This window comes from Schistocerca serialis, chromosome 1 (assembly GCF_023864345.2).
Source record: "Schistocerca serialis cubense isolate TAMUIC-IGC-003099 chromosome 1, iqSchSeri2.2, whole genome shotgun sequence".
Taxonomy (NCBI): Eukaryota; Metazoa; Arthropoda; class Insecta; order Orthoptera; family Acrididae; genus Schistocerca; species Schistocerca serialis.
Genome location: NC_064638.1, coordinates 618,772,595 through 618,800,589, shown reverse-complemented (window position 1 = coordinate 618,800,589; position 27,995 = coordinate 618,772,595). Strand labels below are relative to the sequence as shown.

The 27,995-nt window shown below is 43.2% G+C and overlaps 1 protein-coding gene across 1 annotated transcript in view; it reads right to left on the bottom strand.

Moving 5' to 3' along the window:
* LOC126419359 (uncharacterized) overlaps positions 1-8,548 on the bottom strand; it is a 190,065-nt gene extending 181,517 nt beyond the window's left edge. Inside the window, 1 exon segment of the mRNA XM_050086581.1 lies at positions 8,449-8,548. Within this exon segment, the coding sequence (XP_049942538.1) occupies positions 8,449-8,548 (100 nt within the window).
* Positions 8,549-27,995: the final 19,447 nt, after the last annotated feature.

Genomic DNA, 27,995 nt, shown 5'->3' with positions numbered 1-27,995 from the left:
CGATATTAACACAGTTAGCGAGCAAGAGCGAGTGGCCGTGGCGTCCAGTCTGTGCTCCCGTTATATCTTGTGGCCATAGAGAAAGCTGCAGGCAAGAACTATTGAATGGCGCGACGTCTTCAGCCGGAGATAACGCCATGAACCTCCGGCGACCGCGACGTGAAGCTAAGGCCGACCACCGCGCATGTGCGGCCAGGCTAAGCAACGGCAGGGCGCGCTTGATTCGGTTAGGTCTACATCTACATCTACATCGATACTCCGCAAGCCACCTGACGGTGTGTGGCGGACGGTACCTTGAGTACCTCTTTCGGTTCTCCCTTCTATTCCAGTCTCGTATTGTTCGTGGGAAGAAGGATTGTCGGTATGCCTCTGTGTGGGCTCTAATCTCTCTGATTTTATCCTCATGGTCTCTTCGCGAGATATGCGTAGGAGGGAGCAATATACTGCTTGACTCTTCGGTGAAGGTATGTTCTCGAAACTTCAACAAAAGCCCGTACCTAGCTACTGAGCGTCTCTCATGCGGAGTCTTCCACTGGAGTTTATCTTTCATCTCCGTAACGCTTTCGCGATTACTAAATGATCCAGTAACGAAGCGCGCTGCTCTCCGTTGGATCTTCTCTATCTCTTCTATCAACCCTATCTGGTAAGGATCCCACACTGCTGAGCATTATTCAAGCAGTAGGCGAACAAGTGTACTGTACCCTACTTCCTTTGTTTTCGGATTGCATTTCCTTAGGATTCTTCCAATGAATCTCAGTCTGGCATCTGCTTTACCGACGATCAACTTTATATGATCATTCCATTTTAAATCACTCCTAATGCGTACTCCCAGATAATTTATCGAATTAACTGCTTCCAGTTGCTGACCTGCTATTTTGTAGCTAAATGATATGGGATCTTTCTTTCTATGTATTCGCAGCACATTATACTTGTCTACATTGAGATTCAATTGCCATTCCCTGCACCATGCGTCAATTCGCTGCAGATCCTCCTGCATTTCAGTACAATTTTCCATTGTTACAACCTCTCGATATACCACAGCATCATCCGCAAAAAGCCTCAGTGAACTTCCGATGTGATCCACAAGGTCATTTATGTATATTGTGAATAGCAACGGTCCTACGACACTCCCCTGCGGCACACCTGAAATCACTCTTACTTCGGAAGACTTCTCTCCATTGAGAATGACATGCTGCGTTCTGTTATCTAGGATCTCTTCAATCAAATCACACAATTGGTCTGATAGTCCATGTGCTCTTACTTTGTTTATTAAACGACTGTGGGGAACTGTATCGAACGCCTTGCGGAAGTCAAGAAACACGGCATTTACCTGTGAACCCGTATCTATGGCCCTCTGAGTCTCGTGGACTAATAGCGCGAGCTGAGTTTCACACGATCGTCTCTTTCGAAACCCACGCTTATTCCTACAGAGTAGATTTCTAGTCTCCAGAAAAGTCATTATACTCGAACATAATACGTGTTCCAAAATTCTACAAGTGATAGACGTTAGAGATATAGGTCTATAGTTCTGCACATCTGTTTGACGTCCCTTCTTGAAAACGGGGATGACCTGTGCCCTTTTCCAATCCTTTGGAACGCTACGCTCTTCTAGAGACCTACGGTACACCGCTGCAAGAAGGGGGGCAAGTTCCTTTGCGTGCTCTGAGTAAAATCGAACTGGTATCCCATCAGGTCCGCGGACATAGCAATTTCCGTTCCCCTTTTGCACAAGATGGGAGCGGGGAGGGTATCGCTGGCAGCTGCCATGTTTTCGCCCTTTTGCCTTCTATTAAAACAATCAAATACACAAAAATTCATTAAAATACATTTATGAGAAGAGAAATATTATTTTGGTCTTGAGACTTGTAAGGAATATGGCGCTGTGGTCTTCAGAAGCATTTGCATGTAGTGGATGCTTGCACTGGTCATCAGCGGTATAATAATTTTAGTAGCAGAAGACATCTGCCCAGCAGCTACATGTTTCGTGTCTATAAAAGTTTTCGAGGCGTGGCAATGCGATAAAATCTTCATGGGTTTGTTGCCGCGTAACATCGCAGTGAGAGCGCTCACACCAAGGTATTGTGCGGCAGCAAAGCCGTGAAGACTTTATTGCAGCTACAATATTTCTTTAAACTGTGTGCATAGGTCGACTTTGTCCACAGACTGGTGTCGGAAATTTATATTTAAATTACGAATGCGGTGCAATATGTGCGGTGCAAGATGAATGAGACAAGCGAAATACTCTCAGACTTCAAGGAGAAAGCAAGAACGCCAATGCCAAACAAAGCAAGTGCTGATAGATGTGGATATTATCGAACTATCAGTTTGAAAATTCATGGTTGCAAAATATCAGCACGAATTCTATACAGAAGAATGCAAAAACTGGTACAAGCTGATCTCGGGGAAGATCAGTTTGAATTCCAGAAGAATGTAAGAACACGCGATGCAGTACTGTCCCAACGACTTATTTTAGATGACAGGTTAGGGCAAGGCAAATCTACGTTTTAGCTTTTGTAGACTTAGAAAAGCCTTACAGTGTTGACTTGAATAATCTCTTTGAAATTCTGAAGGTAGGAGAGGTAAGATACAGATAGCAAAGGTTATTTACAACTTGTACAGAAACCAGATGGCAGTTATAAGAGTCGAGAGGCTTGAAAGGAAAGCAGTGAATGAGACAGGATTGCAGCCTATCTCCGACGTTATTTAATCTGTATATTGTGTAAGTAGCAAAGGAAACCAAGGAAAATTTGGAGAAGGAATTAAAATTCAGGACTTGAAGAGCACGTGAACAGAATGGACACTGTCTTGAAAGGAGGACATAACACGAAAATCAAAAAATCAGAGTAAAGGTGTTGGAATGTAGTCGAATTAAATCAGGGGAATACTGAGGGAATCAGCCTAGGAAACGAAATGCTAAAAGTAGTAGATGAGTTTTGTTATTTGAGTAGCAAAATAACTGATGATGGTCGAAGCAGAGAGGATATAAAATATATACTTGCAATGACAACAAAGGCATTTCTTAAGAAGAGAAATTTGTTAACATCGAGTGCAGAGTTAAATGTTAGGAAGTATTTTTTGAAGATATTTGTCTGCAGTTATATGGAAGTGAAACGTGATTGATAAACAGTTTAAACAAGAAGGGACCGGGAGTTTTTGAAATGTTGTGCTACAGAAACACGATGAAGATGAGATGGGCAGAGCACGTAAATAGTGAGGAGTATTGAACAGAATTAGGGAGAAAAGAAATTTATGGCACAACTTGAGTACAGAATGGATCAGTTGATAAGACACTCTCTGATACATCAAGGAATCACCAGCTTTGTAGTTGGGGGAGGGGGGGCAGAGTGTAGAAGGTAAAAATTATAGAGGGAGACCAAGAGATGAATAAGTAAGTTCAAAAAGATGTAGGTTGCAGTAGTTGTTCGGAGATAAGGAGGCTTGCACGGGATAGAGTAGCATCAAATCAGTCTTCGGACTGAAGACCACGATTACAATAACAATGGAAAAACTGCTCTTATGTAAATAACTAAAGATAAAAAATATACATAATTTTCTTCTTAACAACATTTTCCTATTATTGTTGAATAAACGTATGAGTCACAGTTAAAATACTTGAAATGCATCTTAAATTTGGTGATGATATGAGAAATGTTGTGGGATAATTCTTAGGGTGGATCAAGAAATGGACTGTAGACTTGTATAAAGATGCGATTGAAGAGAAGCAACGGAGGTGGTAGGAGGTGTATAATTCAGGGAAAGGGTGGATAGGATTCTTGATATGGAGAAAGAAAGAAGTAGGGTAGCTTACAACTAACAACTGGCGTAGATGTCAAGAATGATCTCAGTGGGGAATTGTGTTGAAATTACCCTGGAGTAAGGAAGGACATGGTGACACAGGCGTACCAGCAAGACATGGTTCTCAAGGATGTAGCATACAGTAGTACGTTGGGTTTCGATTTTTCGTAAAAAAGAAATAGGAATACTGATGAAGGTATTCCACTTGCCTGATACAGGATAGAGGCGGAGAGCGGAAAGCAAGGGACAGTGCATGGCGCTCAAGGATTTGGAGCAGATGCGAAAAGCTTGAGAGTGATATACACAAATGCAACACCTGCATAGCGCAGACAGGATGGATGAGCTCATTGTAGGTGTGATAGTTCCTACATCTGGCCGGATAGTAGTTTTAGTCTACAGTCGGTTTTCTTTTGTAAGGGGGGATTCTCAGTAACCTTTGGGTGAAGTATTAATTCAAGCTATTTCATTGTTTTAATTAGGTAAATTCGACGTTTGTAGACTGTAAGGTAGAGGTCTAGAGGAAAGAGAGTTTGGAAAGGTAACAACCCTAAAACGGATAAAAAATGGTTCAAATGGCTCTGAGCACTATGGGACTTAACTTCTGAGGTCATCAGTCCCCTAGAACTTCGAACTACTTACTCTTAACTAACCTAAGGACACACACACATCGATGCCCCAGGCAGGATTCGAACCTGCGACCTTAGCGGTCGCGCGGTTCCAGACTGTAGCGCCTAGAACCGCTTGGCCACCCCGGCCGGCAAAACGGATAAAAGTTATGTAATCAAGTGAGTGGGTGGTAGTGCACGTGAGCATGATATGCTTATCATCTGATAACATTTTGAAGAATAATAAGCAATAATCAGTAATACAATCGGTATATATAAAATATACCAAATAGTCTTGGAAGCAACACAGTACTTAATCTACTGCCATTATTATGAAACTTTCGTCCATTTTAGGGTTCTATATATGACCTTGTGTGCTTTTCACAAAGCCTTGCCAAGATGGAACTTGTTTGTAACAATTCATGTGATATCAACTCCCACACTATTGTGTAGAAACTTCGTAGATTTTTAAAGTTTGTAAAAAATTATTTTTATTTTAGGTGTTTCAAGAAGGTTTACTGGCCGAAATCGCCAGTAACAGCAAATGATAGAAACTTACAAAGTCAGCCACGTAGTGAACAATCTTATCTTTCGATATTGATGACTTCTGTGTCTCACTGTAATGCCCTGCCATAGTAGAGATAATGAACTCTATCTAGATGCACATATAAAGACGCAGAACAAGTATATCTATCGCTGAATAATCGTCTTGAGGCCGAAAGCAAACTGTGTAAGAATATCACATAATACTTGATAAATAAATAAATGTCGTGTGACAAGGGTCTCCCGTCGGACAGACCGTTCGCCGGGTGCAAGTCCTTCGATGTGACGCCACTGCGGCAACTCTTGCGCGTCGATGGGGATGAAATGATGATGATTAGGACAACACAACGCCCTGTCCCTGAGCTGAGAAAATCTCCGACCCCCGGCAATCGAACCCGGGCCCTTGGGATTGACATTCTGTCGCACTGACCACTCAGCTACCAGCGTCGGACAATACTGGATAGATCACAAGACTGTGAAGGTAAAGATGTTTTAATTGCAATCACCATATTTTAGGTTAAGCCTGTGGCTTCACAAATTAAATGAAAAGTAGAACAGATCGCCCAGAGTCATTACTATTATGAACTTATTCGACCCCGCATTTCGAGTGGTTTACTTAAGAAGTTGAATACATGGAACAGAGTTTTCGTCAGGGATTTTTTCAGTCAGCACGAGAGCTTCACAGGAATGAACAGCCAGCTGTATGGGTAATTGTTGCATTGTGCATAAAATTCCGAGAGCAAGATGTGCCAAGAAATGCGTAACTTCCTCCCACAATCTTCTTTTTCAGTGACCACTTCTGCAGAAAGAGAAGTCGGACTTACACGACGATGCATCGTTAGTCACTCTTCGGCATCGTCGAAAAGAAGTGGTCAGTGTTTGGAGATTAGAACTGGTTAAGTTAAACACTGCGTAGTGATTCGTATATTTCCAGAATACAAATGTACATATTAGGCAAGATTGCGAGAAAGAAAGAAAGAAAGTCACGCAGGCATAAGTATAAGTTGTGTTTTGTTGAAAAAAGTTGATTATTCTCGAATGACCATTTAAACACAGTGCTCAAGCTAGATATGTACCTTTAATGTGTGGTTACAAGGTGTCTCCTGTGTAAGAGACTGTGCTTAAGTACGAGGGCGCCATCGTTTGAGCACGCCAGTGACGTAGCCAATAAATTAAAAAATATGTATAGAACGCTACAGTGAAAGCTGGAAAAGAAAGCAAGGAAAGGTGCAAGTGCAGACGGACATTCCAATAGAGAGATTTGTAAAAAATTAAAACTATAACTGAAACTTTTAAGCGAATATAGCGAAAAAGGGAAAGGCCGCATCGAATTAATATCAGAGAACCAAGTTTGCTAGCATTTCAGAAATACACTGAAGGAACTGGAAAGTCTTACGCCGTGAATACACTCGCTTAACACTACCAAACTGTTACACCAGAATTTCCATTTCTGTGAAGTATGTTAATTACTGTTTCGTCCTTGAGCGAGCTTATTTTCAGCATAGAAAAAAGTCCATGGTTACACATGAAGAGTGATGAGTGTACGTGATGGCTGGCAGGTGTGGCTTAACGTCCCTGGAACTGCGCAGGTGGAGGTCGCAACACAGCGTACCCATAGGACGTGATCGTGCAGCTTATCGCCACAGTTCGGACTTCGAGAAATGTCGAATCATTGGCGTGAAGAACACGGGTGCACCATACCGATAGATCACACAGGGATTCTGCTTCAGTGCAGTGAATGCACAACGACTAGTGACGAGGTGGACTCAGAACTTTGTGGCGAGGAGAGTAGGTTCCCCCAGAACAGCTACACCACTAGAAGATCGTAGAACTGTTCGACTGGCTTGGGTGAATGACGGATGACAACAGTTGGAATCAGGGCAGAGGTTACAGGCAGTGTGTTCACAACTAACCGTCGGGAACAGATTGTTGGGAGCTGGTCTGAAATCTCGAGTTACCATCTGTCGTTTACGGCTGATTCCATACAGCACACAACAGACACCTCATGGTGTACAGCCAGGGTCAGATGTAATATTGCTTGACAACACAGAATGCTACTCAGTCTTGATTAACTGACATAACAGATGTCTCAGGCATGGCAAGGAATTTCTCAAGATCACATTCGGAGGCTGAGTGTATATAAGAGTGTATCCGTGCCTAGAAAGGAGGGGTAGGGACGGTTCACATCTCGCACTGATGATGATGGAAATTAGTTTCGAATGGCATGAAAGTTCATTTTATACCTCTTATGTTTTGAACAAAAAAATGGTCAGGAGAGAGTAGGACTTTGCGCTGTGAGGATTCCATACGAACTTGATTATGTATATACACAGTACGTCCATTCCAGAAGTCGAGAATCTCGACAAATTTTTGCTTGTTATCGACATTAATACTGGCAAGGTATCGGTCCTGGGAATGCCTAGACTTCCCAGAATGTTTTAAGTTTTATGTCGGATAACGAACAACAAAAGAAATATTTTTTCGTGTGATATAGTTTAAAATTAACCATTTTCTGATTTTTTTTCCCGTTTATTGCACTGTGAAGCCCAGCTTCTTGCTAAATTTCATGGTTTTAGGTCAATGAGAATTAGCCTATAGGTTTTGATGAGTGAGTATGCGAGTATTAAAATATATGACATAAATGGCCTTGTTTTTCGATCGCGTTGACACAGAAGCTTAAATTTTTACACCGCCAAGGGGCATTAATTTAAACTTGATACACCTACCCGTTCCTGGGTAAAAGAAGTCTCAACACATGGACAGACAGAGAGTCGGACAACAAATGACAAATAAATATTTTTTTCGTGCGATATAATTACAGATTAACAGTTCTCGGATTTTTTTTCCTTTACTGGTACTGGGAAACCTCGGTTCTTGCTAAGTTTCATGGCTCTAGGCCAACGTAAAGTACCCTATATTTTTTGATGAGTGAATTTGCAAGGATCAAAATATGTCACATAAATGGCATTGACTTAGCTTACATTCATTGCACCGCCAAGGGGCCATTCATGTTAGTAAGTGACATAAATTTAAGCTTGGTACGTCTACCGGTTCCTCATGGAAACGGATTTTAACAGACAGACGGACGGGCAGACAGACATTTGGAAAGCAAACAAAAACAAAAATTTCGTGTGATATACTTACAAATTAAAATTATCGCATTTTTTCCTTTATTTACAGTGTAAAACCTTGATTCTTGCCAAATTCCATACACTTAGCTCAACGGAAAGTGCATTAAGAAATAAAAAATAAACTTTTGAAGGCCTTCATGATGGTGACAAAGTTCATGCGACCGGAATACGTAATAAGAACAACACCTCACAGTGAATACAATGACGACGTGTGGCTGATATTTTCAAATGAATAACTATGGAAAATTCTGAAACCAGAAAACATAACACCATAGCGCGATGAATAAGTACAGGATCTTAGACACCTCAAAGATGATGAGATAATCTTCTGGTTTAACGATCAAATTCAAGATTAAAGCCTTAGAGAACAGTACCTGCTGCGGGCGGTAATGCGGCCGCCTCTGCCTGCTGGAGGGTGGCCAGCGCCACCACCACAAGGGCACACAGCTGGACGTCACGACCCCGGCTCCACATCATCTCAACCTACCCTTTGGCAGCCGCTAGTGTCCTTTATAGCAAATCTCTCTTATCTTCCACGGCAGCCGTTATCGTAGCAATTTGTTAGTCTCATACTTCTCAAGTACATCGGAAAATCTAAATGTCACGTACGTATGCAAAGTCTTCGTAATCAAGATTTCAAGTGGCTGCACTTAAGCGTATTTAATTAAGCGGCACTGTACGAAATCTTGCGTTGTTTCGATATTTGTCCTTCGACTAGTAGGCATGATATTCTTGCGCGTTTCTAAGTCTGCATCTGTAAAGCACTACACTCCACTCAGATGGTTGTAGAGCTCTGAACCCCTGACGGTAATTAGAGAAAAAGGAAATCCTGTTAATCGGACGATTTACACTTCTCCACCGAGATATCAGTGACTTACGAGGATAAGTAGAGAGTATCTAGACTTCGCTACTCGTTTCTCTCGAAATGTTTCAACAGAGGTTCGCTCAACATTTTTTTCGTTGATTACATGTCATCCCGGCAGTTCGATTCTGGAATTCATGCACAGTACAAATTTACAATGTGTTTTCCACACACCAGTTTCTTTAGCCGCAGAAGAACGTGAAAAGCAAAGGTGTCAATTAAGATGAATAAAGTAGATGTTCCTAGAGTACGCGCTTCAAATACTTAAGGACTGCTAAAATATGATTGTAACCAAGTGAACTGGAGAGTGGAAGGTAAAACTCCCCGTTCTGCCCTAGACGAGTGCATCGGGCACGATCGACCGCCGTGTCATCCTCTGCCAATGGGATCATTTGATGTGGTACAGAGGGTCTGCACGCAACTCCCGCGCACGCTGTCGGGTTTAGTGACCTTGGAACCGCTAGTAATTGATCAAGTAGCGCCTGAATTCGCCTCACGAGGATGAGTCCTGCCACCGAGGAAAAATTTCAGGCAGTATCGGGACTCGAACTTGGGTCGTCGGCACGGTAGTCAACCGCCCTAATCAATCAGCTACGGAGGTGGACTCTTGCGTGCTAGTCACCAACTCTTTCTTTACCCTTCTCAAAAAAATGGTTCAAATGGCTCTGAGCACTATGGTACTTAACTTCTGAGGTCATCAGTCCCCTGGAACTTAGAACTATTTAAACTTAACCTAAGGACATCACACACATCCATGCCTGAGGCAGGATTCGAACCTGCGACCGTAGCGGTCGCGCGGTTCCAGACTGTAGCGCCTAGAACCGCTCGGCCAACAAGGCCGGCTTACCCTTCTCAAGGGCATCAGTAAGTACACTGCTCGCTTTTTTTTAACTCTAGGAAACACATATCGTAACCTTTCAGACTTTGTCTTCTTTGGTGCAGGACCGACGATTTCCAGACACTGATTTGATTTCTGTTTCACGGCGCGGGGTTCATTCACAGTAAAAAATTGCTGCATAAAGTCATACGAATTTCTTTTAAATCATTTCAGACATTGACGACGAGTTATTTTTCACATTTATTTGTCCAGCATTCAACGAATAAGCCCAAGCTCTCTCGTTTTTTGCCTGAAGGTAGGACATACACCGACGAGCATAAACAGTGTGACCGTCTGCTCAGATCGCGTCGGTCCACCTTTGGAACTCAGTGCAGCAGCCGTTCTGTGTGACATGGATTCGATAAGTCGACGCTAAATCTCAGGAGGTATGTGACGCCAGATGTTTACGCACTGATCGAGTATTTCTCTTAAGTTACGGGCTTGTGGTTTGTGAACGTGCAGCTTGGCCCCTCTAGCGTTCCAGCTGTTATCCATTGGGTCATAGTCATTAATAGTGACGCTGAAAGTTGTTTTGCAATTTTTACGTGTTTTGACATTTGATCATGGCAGTAGCCGAAACGGAGTAATAAATATACAAATTTATTAAGCAATTTAGGAAGCCTTATTCATAAGAAAATCACAATCATCGCGGACTCATACAGAAAAATTCACTTCCTTCGTCTTATGAGCATGAATTGAAACACATAAACAGGAGCACACAGAAAAAGAGGAATACGAACATGCTCAACAAAGGATCGTATCCCAGAACCCAGTCCTAAAATGTACCTAAACAAAGCCGTCATTTTTTTACGCTAGACAAGCAATACAAGAAATACAAAATACAAACCTTAAGTAGACTCTGCTGGAAACAGTGCATAAGGACAGTAAAACAGTGAAAGCCGAAGCAGTGACAGATAAAAGTTCTCACTAAGCACGGTTGAACGAAACGTAACCTTTACGACTGAATACGTCAGACCCAGCAACGGTTTCGCTGTATTTCACAAACTTACTGGCTTTAATAGGCCGGTCCTGACACAGCCGTCTGCACTACAAGGTAACACAGGTCACATTAAACCATCGGTTCCCAACACTTCTGAGACGATTACCCCAAAGTGTAATCACGTATTGGCTGGTACCCTCCCCTCCCCTTCACCTCCTTCGCTCCGATCAACATCAAAATTAGCTCCTTACTAAACTTCTGAATGAAAAACAACATTTTTTTAAACTCTTCTGTTCCAAAAAGATGAAAGATAAATGATTATTTAGCGTTTGTATGTGTTTTATTAGAACACGAACTAGCGAGTCAATGAAATAACTGGTACTGATTATTTCTAGCAACATTTTCTTATGGAAGACGAAGCAATTCTAAGTGGATTGTGAGTGCTATCTACGACACTTTCTCAGAAAAGAAAGGTAACTACTCTTCTGGCCATTAAAATTGCTACACCACGAAGATGACGTGCAACAGATGCGAAATTTAACCGACAGGAATAAGATGCTGTGATATGCTACTGATTAGCTTTTCAGAGCATTCACACAAGGTTGGCGCCGGTGGTGACACCAACAACCTACTGACATGAGGAAAGTTTCCAACCGATTTCTCATACACAAACAGCAGTTGACCGATGTTGCCTGGTGAAACGTTGTTGTGATGTCTTGTGTAAGGAGGAGAAATGGGTACCATCACGTTTCCGACATTGGTAAAGGTCGGATTGTAGCCTATCGCGATTGCGGTTTATCGTATCGCGACATTGCTGCTCGCGTAGTTCGAAATCCAATGACTGTTAGCAGAATATGGAATCGGTGGGTTCAGGAGGGTAATACGGAATGCCGTGCTGGATCCCAACGGCCTCGTATCACTAGCAGTCGAGATGACAGGCATCTTATCCGCACGGCTGTAACGGATCGTGCAGCCACGTCTCGATCCATGAGTTAACAGATGGGGACGTTTGCAAGACAGCAACCATCTGCACGAACAGTTCGAAGACGTTTGCAGTAGTTATTGTTAGACTGTCAGCTCGGAGACCATGGCTGCGGTTACCCTTGACACTGCATCACAGACAGGAGCGCCTGCGATGGTGTACTCAACGACGAACCTGGGTGCACGAATGGCAAAACGTCATTTTTTAGGATGAATCCAGGTTCTGTTTACAACATCATGATGGTCGCATCCGTGATGGCGACATCGCGGTGAACGCACATTGTCATCATGTATTCCTCATCGCCATACTGGCGTATCACCCGGCGTGATGGTATGGGATGCCATTGGTTACACGTCTCGGTCACCTCTTGTTCGCATTGACGGCACTTTGAACAGTGAACGTTACTTTTCAGATGTGTTACGACCCGTGGCTCTACCCTTCATTCGATCCCTGCGAAACCCTACATTTCAGCAGGATAATGCACGACTGCATGTTGCAGATCCTGTACGGGCCTTTCTGGATACAGAAAATGTTCGACTGCTGCCCTGGCCAGGACATTCTCCAGATCTCTCACCAATTGAAAGACTGGCTCGTCACAATACGCCAGTCACTACTCTTGATGAACTTTGGCATCGTGTTGAAGATGCGTGGGCAGCTGTACCTCTACACGCCATCCAAGCTCTGTTTGACTCAATGCCGTGGTTGTTCTGAGTGCTGATTTCTCAGGATCTATGCACCCAAATTGCGTGAAAATGTAATCACATGTCAGTTCTAGTATAATATATTTGTCCAATGAATACCCGTTTATCATCTGCATTCCTTCTTGGTGTAGCAATTTTAACGGCCAGTAGTGTATCTAAATTGACGCTATAGTCTTGTTACAAAACGTATTTCCCGTGCACCACGCCTCTCCCCAGTGACGTTTGCTTCACCGACATCGAGCACTCCGAAGGTACAACATAGTACTATAGTTGATTACTGGACCCCCTGCTTCTAAACTGACAGAAATTGGGAGACTTCAGGCTGCCATAGCTTTGTGCCTGACCACTTCCACTAATGACAATAATAATAATAATAATAATAATAATAATAATAATAAGAAGAAGAACAAGAACAATAACAAGAATACAAGATAAAGTCTACAGCAGTGAAGTAGCCATTACATAGTTACTATTGTGCTGTCGGTTTGTTTGTTTGTCTGTAGCGAAGCGAATAATGAAGCAGTTTGCGGTACAAATTGAAATAAGCATTTTCGTGAGACATTTAAGCATATGTAACGTACACGTATAAGTTATAATTTCATATGAGTAGATGCATGGTACAAAGTAGAAAGTGTGCGTGTAGTGGGTGCACTATGCGTGGAATATGTCGTTCACACATTTGTTTCGCAAGCTGTAACTTCCACCACACCGTGAGACGCATAATGCTAGTTTTTTTGTAGTTTATAGATTTAAAAGTGTTTTACATTTTATGCGGTTACGCGTTACAACATCCAGAAGTATGTTAATCATCTTGACACTGGCCGCAGAAGCCTACATGGTTATGTTAATGGTAGTATTTGTAAAAAATTAATTATTAGGAACTTACGTAATCAGTATTACATTGTTATGGAATAGTAATAATATTTGAAAAATAATTCAATTTCGTGTCTGAAATGACACAAGAAGCACCAAATACTGGACAATGCACTTGAAATATATTATTTAAATAAACACTACACACAATGCATCACTATTTCCCTACGCACATTCAAATGCTTCATTTCATATTAACAGCAGTTTTCTTTAAATAGCCTGGCCTGGCGCAGCATATGAGCTTTACGTCTGTCAGCTAGCTCGACAGTACAACAACTGACGGTTACAATATTTTTATCATTTCTTGAATAACGGCAGTGTCGTCCTGATGGTCATTGGCGGCCGGTCTATCGTCGCCTTACTGTCATCACACGTGCTGGTGAGGACAGGTACTTCTTTCCGTAGCCCTCCAGGCCATTGTGGGCCGGCCGCGGTGGTCTAGCGGTTCTAGGCGCGCAGTCCGGAACCGCGCGACTGCTACGGTCGCAGGTTCGAGTCCTGCCTCGGGCATGGATGTGTGTGATGTCCTTAGGTTAATTAGGTTTAAGTAGTTCTAAGTTCTCGGGGACTGATGACCACAGATGTTAAGTCCCATAGTGCTCAGAGCCATTTGAACCATTTGAGGCCATTGTGTGGCACTATGTTCTTCTTCCTGTAACAGGTTCCAAAGCAACCAGGACAGGGTTAATCCCCCACTTATAGCCTGATTACGTTTTTCAGCTACATTTTTCTTTGCTTCTCCCTAGCCTTATTACTTGCTAGCGGAAATCAGGCGTATGAATGGTCGACATCGATACACCGTTTACACCTTTCCAACTCCTTCCGTTCCACCGACGCTCTCTTCACTGATGACGATAACGGCTGCCCCGTCCACCAACTATGCGGAGCTGTGCTGTCACCGCAAATTCCTAGTACGTGCGTCAGCCACGCCAGTAATAAACAAGCGCGGGTGGCGCGCCATGCCACGCCCAGTACCGAAACCAAACTCTTGCCCGCCGCTGCCCATGGCTGCCCAATACCGGGTCAAGTTGTTCTCGAAACAGTTTTGGTCAACAGACTGCCCTCTGTTGTTGCACTTGGCCACACTCCACCTCGGTGTTAGCGCTCTAACCAAATATGAGCGCCCTCAGCGACACAGGAACACAAGAGTTGCTTTGAAGCTGTCTGCTACTTGGGGCGAGAATTCGACTGTGTCGTCAATTGTTGATTCATAGACAGGTGTTAAGAAACACTTTATTTCCATGTTAGGTCTCAGTTTCTACAACTATTCCCAGTCTTCAAGAAGGGTCGTCGAGCAGATGCGCAAAACTATAGACCTATATCTCTTACGTCGATCTCTTGTAGAATTTTAGAACATGTTTTTTGCTCGCGTATCATGTCATTTCTGGAAACCCAGAATCTACTATGTAGGAATCAACATGGATTCCGGAAACAGCGATCGTGTGAGACCCAACTCGCCTTATTTGTTCATGAGACCCAGAAAATATTAGATACAGGCTCCCAGGTAGATGCTATTTTTCTTGACTTCCGGAAGGCGTTCGATACAGTTCCGCACTGTCGCCTGATAAGCAAAGTAAGAGCCTACGGAATATCAGACCAGCTGTGTGGCTGGATTGAGGAGTTTTTGGCAAACAGAACACAGCATGTTGTTATCAATGGAGAGACGTCTACAGACGTTAAAGTAACCTCTGGCGTGCCACAGGGGAGTGTTATGGGACCATTGCTTTTCACAATATATATAAATGACTTAGTAGATAGTGTCGGAAGTTCCATGCGGCTTTTCGCGGATGATGCTGTAGTATACAGAGAAGTTGCTGCATTAGAAAATTGTAGCGAAATACAGGAAGATCTGCAGCGGATAGGCACTTGGTGCAGGGAGTGGCAACTGACCCTTAACATAGACAAATGTAATGTATTGCGAATACATAGAAAGAAGGATCCTTTATTGTATGATTATATGATAGCGGAACAAACACTGGTAGCAGTTACTTCTGTAAAATATCTGGGAGTATGCGTACGGAACGATTTGAAGTGGAATGATCATATAAAACTAATTGTTGGTAAGGCGGGTACCAGGTTGAGATTCATTGGGAGAGTGCTTAGAAAATGTAGTCCATCAACAAAGGAGGTGGCTTACAAAACACTCGTTCGACCTATACTTGAGTATTGCTCATCAGTGTGGGATCCGTACCAGGTCGGGTTGACGGAGGAGATAGAGAAGATCCAAAGAAGAGCGGCGCGTTTCGTGACTGGGTTATTTGGTAACCGTGATAGCGTTACGGAGATGTTTAATAAACTCAAGTGGCAGACTCTGCAAGAGAGGCGCTCTGCATCGCGGTGTAGCTTGCTCGCCAGGTTTCGAGAGGGTGCGTTTCTGGATGAGGTATCGAATATATTGCTTCCCCCTACTTATACTTCCCGAGGAGATCACGAATGTAAAATTAGAGAGATTAGAGCGCGCACGGAGGCTTTCAGACAGTCGTTCTTCCCGCGAACCATACGCGACTGGAACAGGAAAGGGAGGTAATGACAGTGGCACGTAAAGTGCCCTCCGCCACACACCGTTGGGTGGCTTGCGGAGTATCAATGTAGATGTAGATGTAGATGTAGATGTAGATGTATTCAACTCATTAATCATCGAAAACACACAGGAAAAGAATGGATCAGCACAGCACTGACGGACAGCAGAATAATTTCAGTGTACATTTTTAACTTTTCTAAAAGTTCTACAGAGCGATCTCAGAGCAGAGTAACTAGCGCTAATTGATGTGCTGAATGGTGTCAACTATGCACGGACCTCAGAGCGAACCAGGCGGAAACGTAAGCATTGCCGTGCTAGACAACAAGATACTGTGAGGTAATGCTACGTACCTTCACTACCCAAGCGACACTGCAACATTAAATGAAGGCAGAGAGAACTGATCTCAGCTGCCACATAGGCAAGTAGCACTGTCGGTACCGATAAATGAGGGCAAGTGCGCTCAGACAATCAGAGCCAGCAGTTCATAACTGCGGGCTCGGTCCTTTAATAGCGAAGCCTTAAGAGCTCAAGAACATGTTCTGTCATGTTGCCATTGCATCCTTATCACTAGAACCACAGAGAATGATAATCTATTGAGTTTCAGTGAAACCACAACAAGCTGATCGATCGTGGCCAACTGCCACCTGCTTGCTGCCTTCAAACAGAGATGCAGCCAACCTGATGCATATCATAGCCGTGATCTGCCGTTGCTGCCTAGTGGGTCATCGTGAATGGGAGGACTGGTGTGCGGCAGCCCTCCTACAGAGCTCGAACGGAAAGACTTAGGTGTTCCTTTTTCCCACGCGCCATTCGAGAGTGGAATGGTAGAGAAATAGTATGATAATGGTTCGATGAACCCTCTGCCAGGCACTTAAGTGTGAATTGCAGAGTACCGATGTAGATGTACAGTATCATATGAGAAGGCAGATGATCTACAAGCTGCCATCTTCGCATCATCCAGGTGTGGTGCGTGCACGCAGCTTTCTGCCGACTCGTGAGCATCTGCTGCTGTCTTCGCCGATCCATGGTGGGTGACGAGGACCTAGTCTTCACGACAACCGAGATCCTGCACCACAACCGGCAGTCGCCACCTGAGCGCACGACAGTCTGTCTTCGAGAGCCCTGAGGTGGAAGCCGTACTGGGTCACCGCAGAGCGACTGACCAGACAGCATCTTCCTCAAACCGCCGCCATCGCTAGCACAGCACGCTGCAGTGGCACTGACCTGTCCCGGCGATTTCACGACTCGCTGACAAGGTATCAACACTCCTTCATGGCACTTGAACTTACGCACTGCTACCAACTGCATCTCTGAAGACACTTTCAATTCTGTACACTTTATTCGATAAATAAATGTTATTACAAATGTCGCTGTGTCACTGAATCCTCCAGTTTTAAACTGAACCCTCACTCACACTCGACCACCTGTTCGCAGTACGACCATAGCACTCATGTGGCAACAGTAAATATGTTCAGAACGCCTTTCGTTAACTGATAATGCCTGCACACGTTGTTCATTATATGGACACAGCAGATTCTCATGTAGCGCTCTCCAGACAGACTTGTGGTCAACATTACATGTCGCAGATAATTGTCTTACTCTGATTCTGGAGTTGCTGTCAACTGCACAAAGAAGTTCCTCTTCCAGCTGATGTGTCCTCTTCCTTCTAGGCACAATCTCTAGCGAGTAGTAGGCGTAAGGTAGGAGAGCTTTAATGGCAGATGTGGGTATGTGAAGGCGGAATGTGAGCCGTATCTAGTTAGATAATTGCCCATGAAAATCAGATTTCCAGCTTGTAGTCACACATCTAGATACAGTTTTAATCTGCCACGAAAATTCTCGTTGATATCAGTTGATAGCAGTCTCTTCCCTGACCTAATGCCATATCTTCAAAGGATCGACTTAGCATATTAATATATCGATTTGACGATGTTGTCGGGGTAGCCGGATGCCCTTCCTGTCGCCTGCCATTCTCCCCCCCCCATCCCCCTTCCCCTCCCCCCCCCCCCCCCTGCCCTCACCTGCCTCGGGCATGGATGTGTGTGATGTCCTCAGGTTAGTTAGGTTTAAGTAGTTCTAAGTTCTAGGGGACTGATGACCTCAGATGTTAAGTCCCATAGTGCTCAGAGCCATTTGAACCAACCTACTCTCACCACCCCGTCGCCTCGCCACATCGAGACGGAAACTGCGTAATGCATAGGAATGGGAAAAATTGACCGATTAAAACAGGTAACGGTATTTTACTTCTGAATTATCGGTACTTTTCGGTATTTGTTTGGTCTCGGTTACAATAGATTTTTTTTTATTTTTTAAATAATAACTGGGTAAATAAAACCGACATATCAATTTTCCATAGCAGCAGTGATAAAATTTTTGGCTTTAAAATAACACATGTTTCCAAAAAACGAGTAGTATTTATTCGTAAAATTTCCATTACTTTGAAACATTGCAAAGATGATCAGTGATATTGTAATAACAATGCCGGTAGTTAGGAACTAGCAACAGAGTCATGACATAAGAATCAGTATAACGTTGCAGAGACAATACCGAACCTGTTGTTATACTGGGTGGCCTACTAGACGGTAGGTGTGTACTTCCAGTGTGCAAGACTTGGCCCAATCTAGTCTGTACAGTAGTTTCTCGTTGTCGGCCTCAGACATCGATTATACTGCAGTATGGCACCATACCTAGCAAGGAATTATTTTACGAAGTGCAGTAGTAATGAACTACAATGCTATATTTGCTTTAAAAAATTAAAAACGAGTAGAGGCACAACACACTTGCAGCGTCATATAAGGAGGAAAGATTTATAATGTTTATTGAAAGACAAGGTAAATTTGATTGGCACAACTGTAGTTCTATTGACACGTTGTAAACTTGCGATAACAACTAAACCCCTAATTTTGTGGTTGCTTCAGGCCGAAAAATTGATAGATCCCAATGTAACGATGCAGGGAAGTCTACAGCTTGGGATCTTTCGCACTTGCCGTCAGCTCCACCTTCGCTATCTTTTCTGGAGACAATGAGATCGATTTCTGCCAAAGTCTCAACCCCAAATAGATCGAGATTTCATAGTACTTCACTTTAGAATGTTTCAATCCTTTTTTTGGAGTCTACGTTTACTTGGAAACAGTAGCAATAAAAAACCGAAGATCGGTTACTTCAGAAACCGGTTATTTTGAGCATTTTTAACAATCAGGTTAAACTGGAGACAAAAACTGGTGTAACAGAAAACCGATTGTTTCAGGGATAACCGACACCCCTACTAATCCATCTGTTTGCGTCTAACTTTATCCTTGTGAAAGTGTGAGAACGGTTTGAAATGTTTGCGAATTGTGTAACTGAAGCGAGTCATGACCACCACACCAGTATTCACTTAGTCGGATGTAGGCAACTGCTTAAAAAAAGCACATCCATCCGGGGGGCAGGCCGGCTCTCGTCGTTAATACGCTGAGCGGACTCGATCAGGGGCTGGTGCGGGTCCCCGCATCCCGGAAGCGGCATTCTAAAGTGCGCGGCTATCCAAGCTGGTGGACATCCAGTGGCAGTGTGCTTTCTGTAAGTTTTCACGGTAAATTAAGCTCCGCTTCAGTGTCAGCTGTATAACTGCTCCTGAACTCGTTTTTTCGCTCAGCAGATTCCACGAATCTGTCATGGTGCAGGTTATTACGATCGCATTACCGTTGTGGGATATTTCGCAGTCCAAGCATCCTGATCAGCAATAAGGCATTGTACAGGGTATAATGGTTCTGTGAGATGCCGGACGTTCTCGCAGTCCCCTGAGTGGTTCTCGTAAAATTCTCCCATAGAATATGAGATATTCAAACATTTTTTAAATATATTATTGAAGTTCATGTAGCATAAACACTGCGAAATATTGCAATAAGAAAATTCATTTCGCATGAAGTAAGGAACATACTGATTCGGTTGGATGACTGTTCCTGAAAATAAAAAAATACCTTCGGTTCTACGTTTACTCAGTGAGAATCGAACAGAGCATTTATGTAGGACAGATTTGCTAGTACAGTTTCAAAATTGTTGAAACATAGATATCACCGATGTATTTACCGAAAATCTTCGTACACAACGGTAAATATTCAGTATGCAACCATTTTGGCTGAAAAACGTGTACGTTTTAGGGACTAAAACGTTATGAGACTTGTTGTTTTGCAAGCAATTGGTTACGAAAACTATGTAAGTTGTACACTTGATTTCAATCGTGAATTGCATGCGAATCATTACAGAATCTTACCGTCTCCTGTTCCCCCTGCACAAAATCAGTGGATGGGACAGAGAGTGGTAAATGTACACCATGTATTCTCTATTACATCTTCTAACGTATCTTGCAGTCTATAAGAACAGAAGTAAATTATACAACGCGGTAGTTCGTTGAAAGTAAAACTAGAAGCTTAAGCAGGAGGACAATAACTCAGTGATAGTGGGCTATAAAGTCTTGAAGATGACAAGAAATGGCGAAAAACGTCGTAGCACCCACACTGTAAAAGAAGACAAATGATTGTGGCGTGCTGCATGAAGTTTCGCACGAATGAAGATATACTGCACGTCACGCCAGAAAGTGGCCTAATTTTTAGCTGCCCTACCGCATCCAGAGCCGCCAATCGCCGGGCAGCCAGCAGAGTACGTCTGCCTTCGGTCACACTACAGTGAGGAGCGCAGCACCGTGACTTCGCCTCAAAACCGTGAAGTCGCCATCCCTCAGCAGCGATACTCTTCATTCATTGTGGTTCTCACCAACCGTTTGATAAAGTCTGGCTACTTAGAAGGCGCTTCCTTTCTTCGTGCATGCCGGCCGATGTGGCCGTGCGGTTCAAGGCGCTGCAGTCTGGAACCGCAAGACCGCTACGGTCGCAGGTTCGAATCCTGCCTCGGGCATGGATGTTTGTGATGTCCTTAGGTTAGTTAGGTTTAACTAGTTCTAAGTTCTAGGGGACTAATGACCTCAGCAGTTGAGTCCCATAGTGCTCAGAGCCATTTGAACCAATCTTCGTGCATCTCTCTCTCTCTCTCTCTCTCTCTCTCTCTCTCTCTCTCTCTCTCTCAGCGTCTACTGAATCCAATTACAAATATCGTGAATAAATGTTACAATAAGACATAAATTTGTCTTATTATAAACAAAGAAATTTGAAAAGAAGTCCGCACTGATGCACTGAGGGAATTCAATGAATGATAATAATAATGAGCGTATGGCATTGGTGGCCGGGAGACCCCTCGCGGTGCGGTTCGGCCGCCGCTCCACTAGTTCTTTAACGCCACTACGGCGACTTGCGAGTGAATGAGGATGAAATGATGATGAAAGACACACAACACCCAGTCATCTCGAAACAGAAAAAATCCCTGACCCCGCCGAGAATCGAGCACGGGACCCCTTGCGGGGGAAGCGAGAACGCTACCGCAAGATCACGAGCGGCGGACAGGGAATTCAATATTTAGCGATCAACAGTGTTAAGAGTATGCCGAGAATACCAAATTTCGGGCATTATCTCTCACCATAGATAATGCAGCGGCTGGCGGCCTTCACGTAACGACATACAACAGCGGCGTTTGTGGAGTCAGTGCTGACAGACAAGCAACACTGCGTGAAATAACCGCAAAAATCAATATAGGACGCATGACAAACGTGGCGAAATATGGTGTTTGTGGGCTATGCCAGCAGACAAGCGACACGAGTGCCTCTGCTAACGGCACGACATCGCCTGCAGCGCCTCTCCTGGGCTCGTGACCATAGCGGTTGGACCCCAGACGACTGGAAAACCGTGGCCTCGTCAGATGAGTCCCCATTTCAGTTGATAAGAGCTGATGGTAGGTTTAGAGTTGGTGCAGACCTCACGAACCCATGGACGCAAGTTGTCAACAAGGCATTGTGCAAGCTGGTGGTGGTTCCATAATGGTGTGGGCTATGTTTACATGGAGTGCAATCGATTATTGATGGGAAATGATTATGTTCGGCTGCTTGGAGCCCGTTTGTAGCCATTCATGTTCCCAAACGAGGATGGAATTTTTATAGATGGCAATGTGCCATGTCACTGGGCCACAGTTCTTCGTGATTGGTTTGAAGAACATGCTCGACCATTCGAACGAATGACATGGCCACACAGATCGCCCGATATGAATTCCACCCCAATTGTGGGACATAATCGCGAGGTCAGTTCGTACACAAACTCCTACACTGGCAATACTTCCGTAGTTACGGACGACCACAGAGGCAGCACGGCTCAGTATTTGTGCAGGGACTTCCAACAATTTGTTGAGTCCTTGCCACGTTAACTTACTACACTAGGCCGGGAAAAAGAAGAGTCCGACACGACGTAAGGAGGTATCCCAAGACTTTTTTCAACTAGTGTACAATGCCGCAAATCAACTAGACATTTCCCGATAACATGTACTTGAAGCAGATTGCTTTGTTTCTTAAACACACACATTAAAAGGAATTCAATACTTTATCTAGTGTTTGAACGTGCTCATTGTACATGAGATCCACCTTCTTATCAATTAGTGCATCGGTATTACTCTTTCTCCGTTGCCCATAATGCCTCCATTGCTTTTACGGCAAAATAATTTGAAGTGTAACTATCGAATGCTAGTATTCGCCTTTTGCGATGGGCCTCCAAATGTTCGTTTCTTGTTCACAGATCGAAGCCACGGTTTCCTGTTCGAACAAAGATCGACTTCTCGAAATATACACCTGTGTGAAGTGCAGCTGAAAAAAAATTTCAACCTCCAATAAACTGCTTCGTTCATATCCGCTCTCAGTGGACTACAATGCCCTCGTTCAACGTTATCTCTTAGGAGTAGACATTCGAGAGCTTATCCAGAGTCCAGAGTGCGTCATACGCGAACAGGTGCCCCCTCTTCACAAACATTCCCAGGGACAATGAGCTCACCCGTTATCTCATACGCTTTAAATGTTGGCGGATTGTCCCCAGAAAAAGGGCATATCCATTCTCAATCCTCATCTTTTCAGAAAGTGCAGACCTGTTCTTGTTGCTACATGGCTATTTAATTCAGACAACTATATTTATTAATAAATCAAAAGTACATCAAAACTTATGTACATTTTCCCAAATTTCCTCGATTTCATTATTCTGAAAAAAGTCACTCTCGAAATGCGAAACTCTTCTAACGATCATCGACAATCTGTAGTACATCTACTAAAAGTTTACATAGTGTCCTCTAATCGCATGGGAAGCTGCTTTCCAGCTATTAGATCATGTTTGGACTATAATTTCGACCGTTTTGCTTTACGTTCTCGGACAACTCTTTAGGCCGGGCAGCTTGGGAATATCTGTTGTCCACAAGACGACATAAAATTTCTAAATTTTAATCCAAAATCATCAGACAAATTAAACGCATGTGCCATCACAAACGATTAGATGAAATTGATAATGATTTTAAAGGAAGCAACATGAGAATCTTTTATAGGACATTTAGGGAAGAGCTAGCAACCTTCAAGCCACCCACTCTTTGTTTTCGGCGCCCTGATGGAACACTTGAGACGAACACAAAGGCCAACTGTGAAATCCTGAAACAGCATTTTCAAAAGTTAGACAACTGCCAACCACCAGCAAACAAACTTGATTTCCACGTTGCAATCCCAAACCATGATTCAACTCCTACGCATGAGGAGAAACGAAACATTGTATCACATCTGAAAAACAACGAAGTACCGGGAAAGACTGTGTAATTACCTAAATTCTCAAGATTGAAGGTGAACTCTTGATTGACAGTATTGGTTAAAAACATTCTTGGTTGCAATTTTAGTTTTTTATTTTTCAACGACGCGTTTTGCCTTATTTAGGCATCCGAAACGCGTCGTTGAAAAATAAAAAACTAAAATTGCAACGAAGACTGTTTTTAACCAATGCCACATTTAACCAATTGCTGAATGCCACATATGAATTGGAAGAATTTCTTAGACTAAAAACTATCATTGCAAATACATGGGAAAGTGGAGTCATACCAGCAGATTGGAAAACTGCTTTGATTCACCCTCTACACAAACAGGGCGAAAAGACCAATCCCAACGACTATCGAGGCATTTCACTCCTACCAGTCACTTACAAAGTGCTCTCACGTGCTCTTCTCATCAGGTTAGAACAGCAGACAGAACGTGTGATTATTGAATATCAGGCAGGTTTCCGCCCACATCGATCCCGCGCAGAACAGATCTGGAACCTGAAGATGATACTGCAACACCGTCAGTCGAACCGCACAGTAGTCAGCTTCGTAGATTTCAAGAAAGCGTACGACTCGATTCATCACACCAATCTGTTCAATACACTTCGTGAATATGGTGTAGATAACAAAACTACTTCATTAATTGAGCAACAGAGAAAACCACAAAAGTAAAATTCAGGGACGAAGTTTCTGAACCTTTTCAAATTAGAACAGGAGTGAGACAGTGTGATTGGTTGTCCCCACTCCTCTTCAGCCTGGTACTAGACAAGATTATCAAGACGTGGAAAAAGAAATACCTGGAATAAATATGGGAACAAAGGACAAACGAATCAACATAAAATTATGCTCTGTAGTGAGGCGTGGACGTTAAAAAACATGTGGTCTACTAGTGATTTCCCGTTCTTCAACCACTTTCCATATTTGGCCACAACAGTAGCATGCGAACTGCCGACCACCTTCGCAGTTTCCGTGGTGCAGCTTGCACCGTCGTTACAGTGATTCCTCATCCGTCTTTGATATGCTTATACACTTTCCTTATCGAGTCAGCTGCCCGTTACGCCATCAGGCGGCATACAATCCAGCGGTGGTCATTGGTGTGCCTCCATCAACGACTAAGTATAATGCTGTCTATTTTTCACGTGACTGTATATTTATGTTACTACATGGCGGATTCCAATACCACTGGTCATGCAGCTCAACTAAATTTGATTTACGTCTCCAATTTTCCGGTTTCAAATTAGTAGAAATGGTTATTGTCATTTATCATTACACGGCGGAAGCGCTGCAACAAATGTGTATGAAAAGGTGCACACAGAATGGTGGTTTGGTCTTCAGTTCCTGTTTAAGTTAGGAACATTGGGTGAAAAGTATTTGGTTTATCCCGGGAATGAGGCAATTTGTATAGCCGTTCGTACATCATGAACCGGACTAGCGCCCAGGCAAATTGTGCGAATGGATTAATTCCTTTTTCAAAAGATTTTAACTGGGCTGATATTAATGTGCAGCCAGCAGCACCGATTGTATGCGCACCGTTCGGATTTTACGTGCAAAAACAGTCGTCGCTAAAAAACTCCGGACGGAGCGAGACTGCTGGTTCAAATTTGGTCCACCTGTATATTGGACCTTACTCCAAGATAAGTTTTAACCGCTTGAAAAAGATTCTTGGTTCTTTTGTATTTTACGTGCAAAAAACACGTCTTTCTTGAAGGTTTTGTAGCGTCACATTTCTGTGCTTTAAACTCACACGAATGGGTTAAAACTTTACTGGTTGGTAGATAAATGGATTTTCTAATCCAATCTTTATCCGTTGTTGAGTTACGATGGTTGAAAGTCGATTTAAACGTCGCAAGCAAAATTCATTCTTACGTGAAATGAATGCACGGAAAAGATTTAAAGTGAATCAAATAAATAAAAAAAATGCATTCTTGCGATAAAATTGAAAACTCCGTTTCAAAACTGTAGCTCCATTCGGATTTTATGTTTAAAAAACACATTTTTTTTAGTTTCCTTGAACACGCCTCTTCTATGTTTTAAACTTGTGAGAATCGACTCAAATTTTACAAGGAGGTAGACAAGTACCTTAAATTAAGTCTTATAGTTTTGTGAAAGCGTTGTCCGTCGCCCGAGGCAACAAAAATCTACGTCGGTAGCCAAGCTATGGCAGAAAAAAAAATGGCTCTGAGCACTATGGGACCTAACATCTGAGGTCATCAGTCCCCTAGAACTTAGAACTACTTAAACCTAACTAACCTAAGGACATCACAGACATCAATGCCCGAAGCAGGATTCGAACCTGCGACCGTAGCGGTCACGCGGTTCCAGACTGAAGCGCCTAGAACCGCACGGTCACACCGGCCGGCCGCTATGGCAGACTAAAAGTTGAGAATCAGAATAAAAAGTGGTCCTGTCATAGCACAAAAAAGGCTAATAAGTCCTGGGTGGAGTTAGGGATATAAAAGAATGGTTTTTTTTTTTGTCATCAGTCTTCTGACTGGTTTGATGCGGCCCACCACGAATTCCTATCCTGTGCCAACCTCTTCATCTCAGAGTAGCACTTGCAACCTGCATCCTCAATTATTTGCTGGATGCATTCCAATATCTGTCTTCCTCTACAGTTTTTGCCCTCTACAGCTCCCTCTAGTACCATGGAAGTTATTCCCTCATGTCTTAACGGATGTCCTATCATCCTGTCCCCCTTATCAGTATTTTCCACGTGTTCCTTTCCTCTTCGATTCTGTGCAGAACCTCCACTTCCTTATCTTATCAGTCCACTTAATTTTCAACATTCGTCTGTAGCATCACATTTCAAATGCTTCGATTCTCTTCTGTTCCGGTTTTCCCACAGTCCATGTTTCACTACAATAGAATGCTGTACTCTAGACGTACATTCTCAGAAATGTCTTCCTCAAATTAAGGCCGATATTTGATATCAGTAGACTTCTCTTGGCCAGGAATGCCCTTTTGCGATTGATAGTCTGCTTTTGGTGTCCTCCTTGCTCCGTCCGTCATTGGTTATTTTACTGCCTAGGTAGCAGAATTCCTTAACTTCATCTACTTCGTGATCATCAATCCTGATGCTAAGTTTCTAGCTGTTCTCATTTTTACAACTTCTCATTACCTACGTCTTTCTTCGATTTACTCTCAATCATTATTGATTAGACCATTCCGTTCAGCACATTATCTTCACTTTCAATCATGATAGCAATGTCATCATCGAATCGTATTATTGATATCCTTTCACCTTGAATTTAATTCCACTCCTGAACCTTTCTTTTACTTCCATAATTGATTCCTCGAGGTACAGATTGAACAGTAGGGGCGAAAGGTTACATCTTTGTCTTACACCATTTTTAGTACGATCACTTCGTTCTTGGTCGTTCACTCTTATTATTCTCTCTTGACCGATGTACACATTGTATATGACCCGTCTCTCCCTATAGCTTACCCCTACTTTTCTCAGAATTTGGAAAATCTTACACCATTTTACATTGTCGAATGCTTTTTCCAGGTCGACAAATCCTATGAACATATCTTGATTATTCTTTAGTCTTGCTTCCATTACACTATACAACAAGAACAAAAACTTTTTTTCAGGCACAGAGATAAAACACGGTGGACGTAACTAATATAGACTTGCTTTAATCTGAAAATGCTGTTAGACTTTCCCCATCACCCTCCAATTGTTTGTCATTCAGGTTTTTAAATGCCTATACCTAAAAACAAAGACTAGTGTGGTCTACACTAAATTTAGATAATATGTAACATACTTATTGTCATAAAACTATCTTACTCTAGTGTCCTGGGCCTAATGTACACTTTTACAAGAAAAAATGCAACATTCATTTGCTCGATGATGATGATGATGGTGGAGGGTTGAGTCTTTTTGATGACAACTTCCTTCTGTGGGATATATATCCTTCACGCTTCTAAAACTAACAGTACCCACTTAACATTGAAGGGTTCCATTTACCTTTATAGCGGCTTTCCATCTTCCCATGAACCATGGACCTTGCCGTTGGTGGGGAGGCTTGCGTGCCTCAGCGTTACAGATGGCCGTACCGTAGGTGCAACCACAACGGAGGGGTATCTGTTGAGAGGCCAGACAAACATGTGGTTCCTGAAGAGGGGCAGCAGCCTTTTCAGTAGTTTCAGGGGCAACAGTCTGGATGATTGACTGATCTGGCCTTGTTACATTAACCAAAACGGCCTTGCTGTGCTGGTACTACGAACGGCTGAAAGCAAGGGGAAACTACAGCCGTAATTTTTCCCGAGGACTTGCAGCTTTACTGTATGATTAAATGATGATGGCGTCCTCTTGGGTAAAATATTCCGGAGGTAAAATAGTCCCCCATTCGGATCTCCGGGCGGGGACTACTCAAGAGGACGTCGTTATCAGGAGAAAGAAAACTGGCATTCTACGCATCGGAGCGTGGAATGTCAGATCCCTTAATCGGGCAGGTAGGTTAGAAA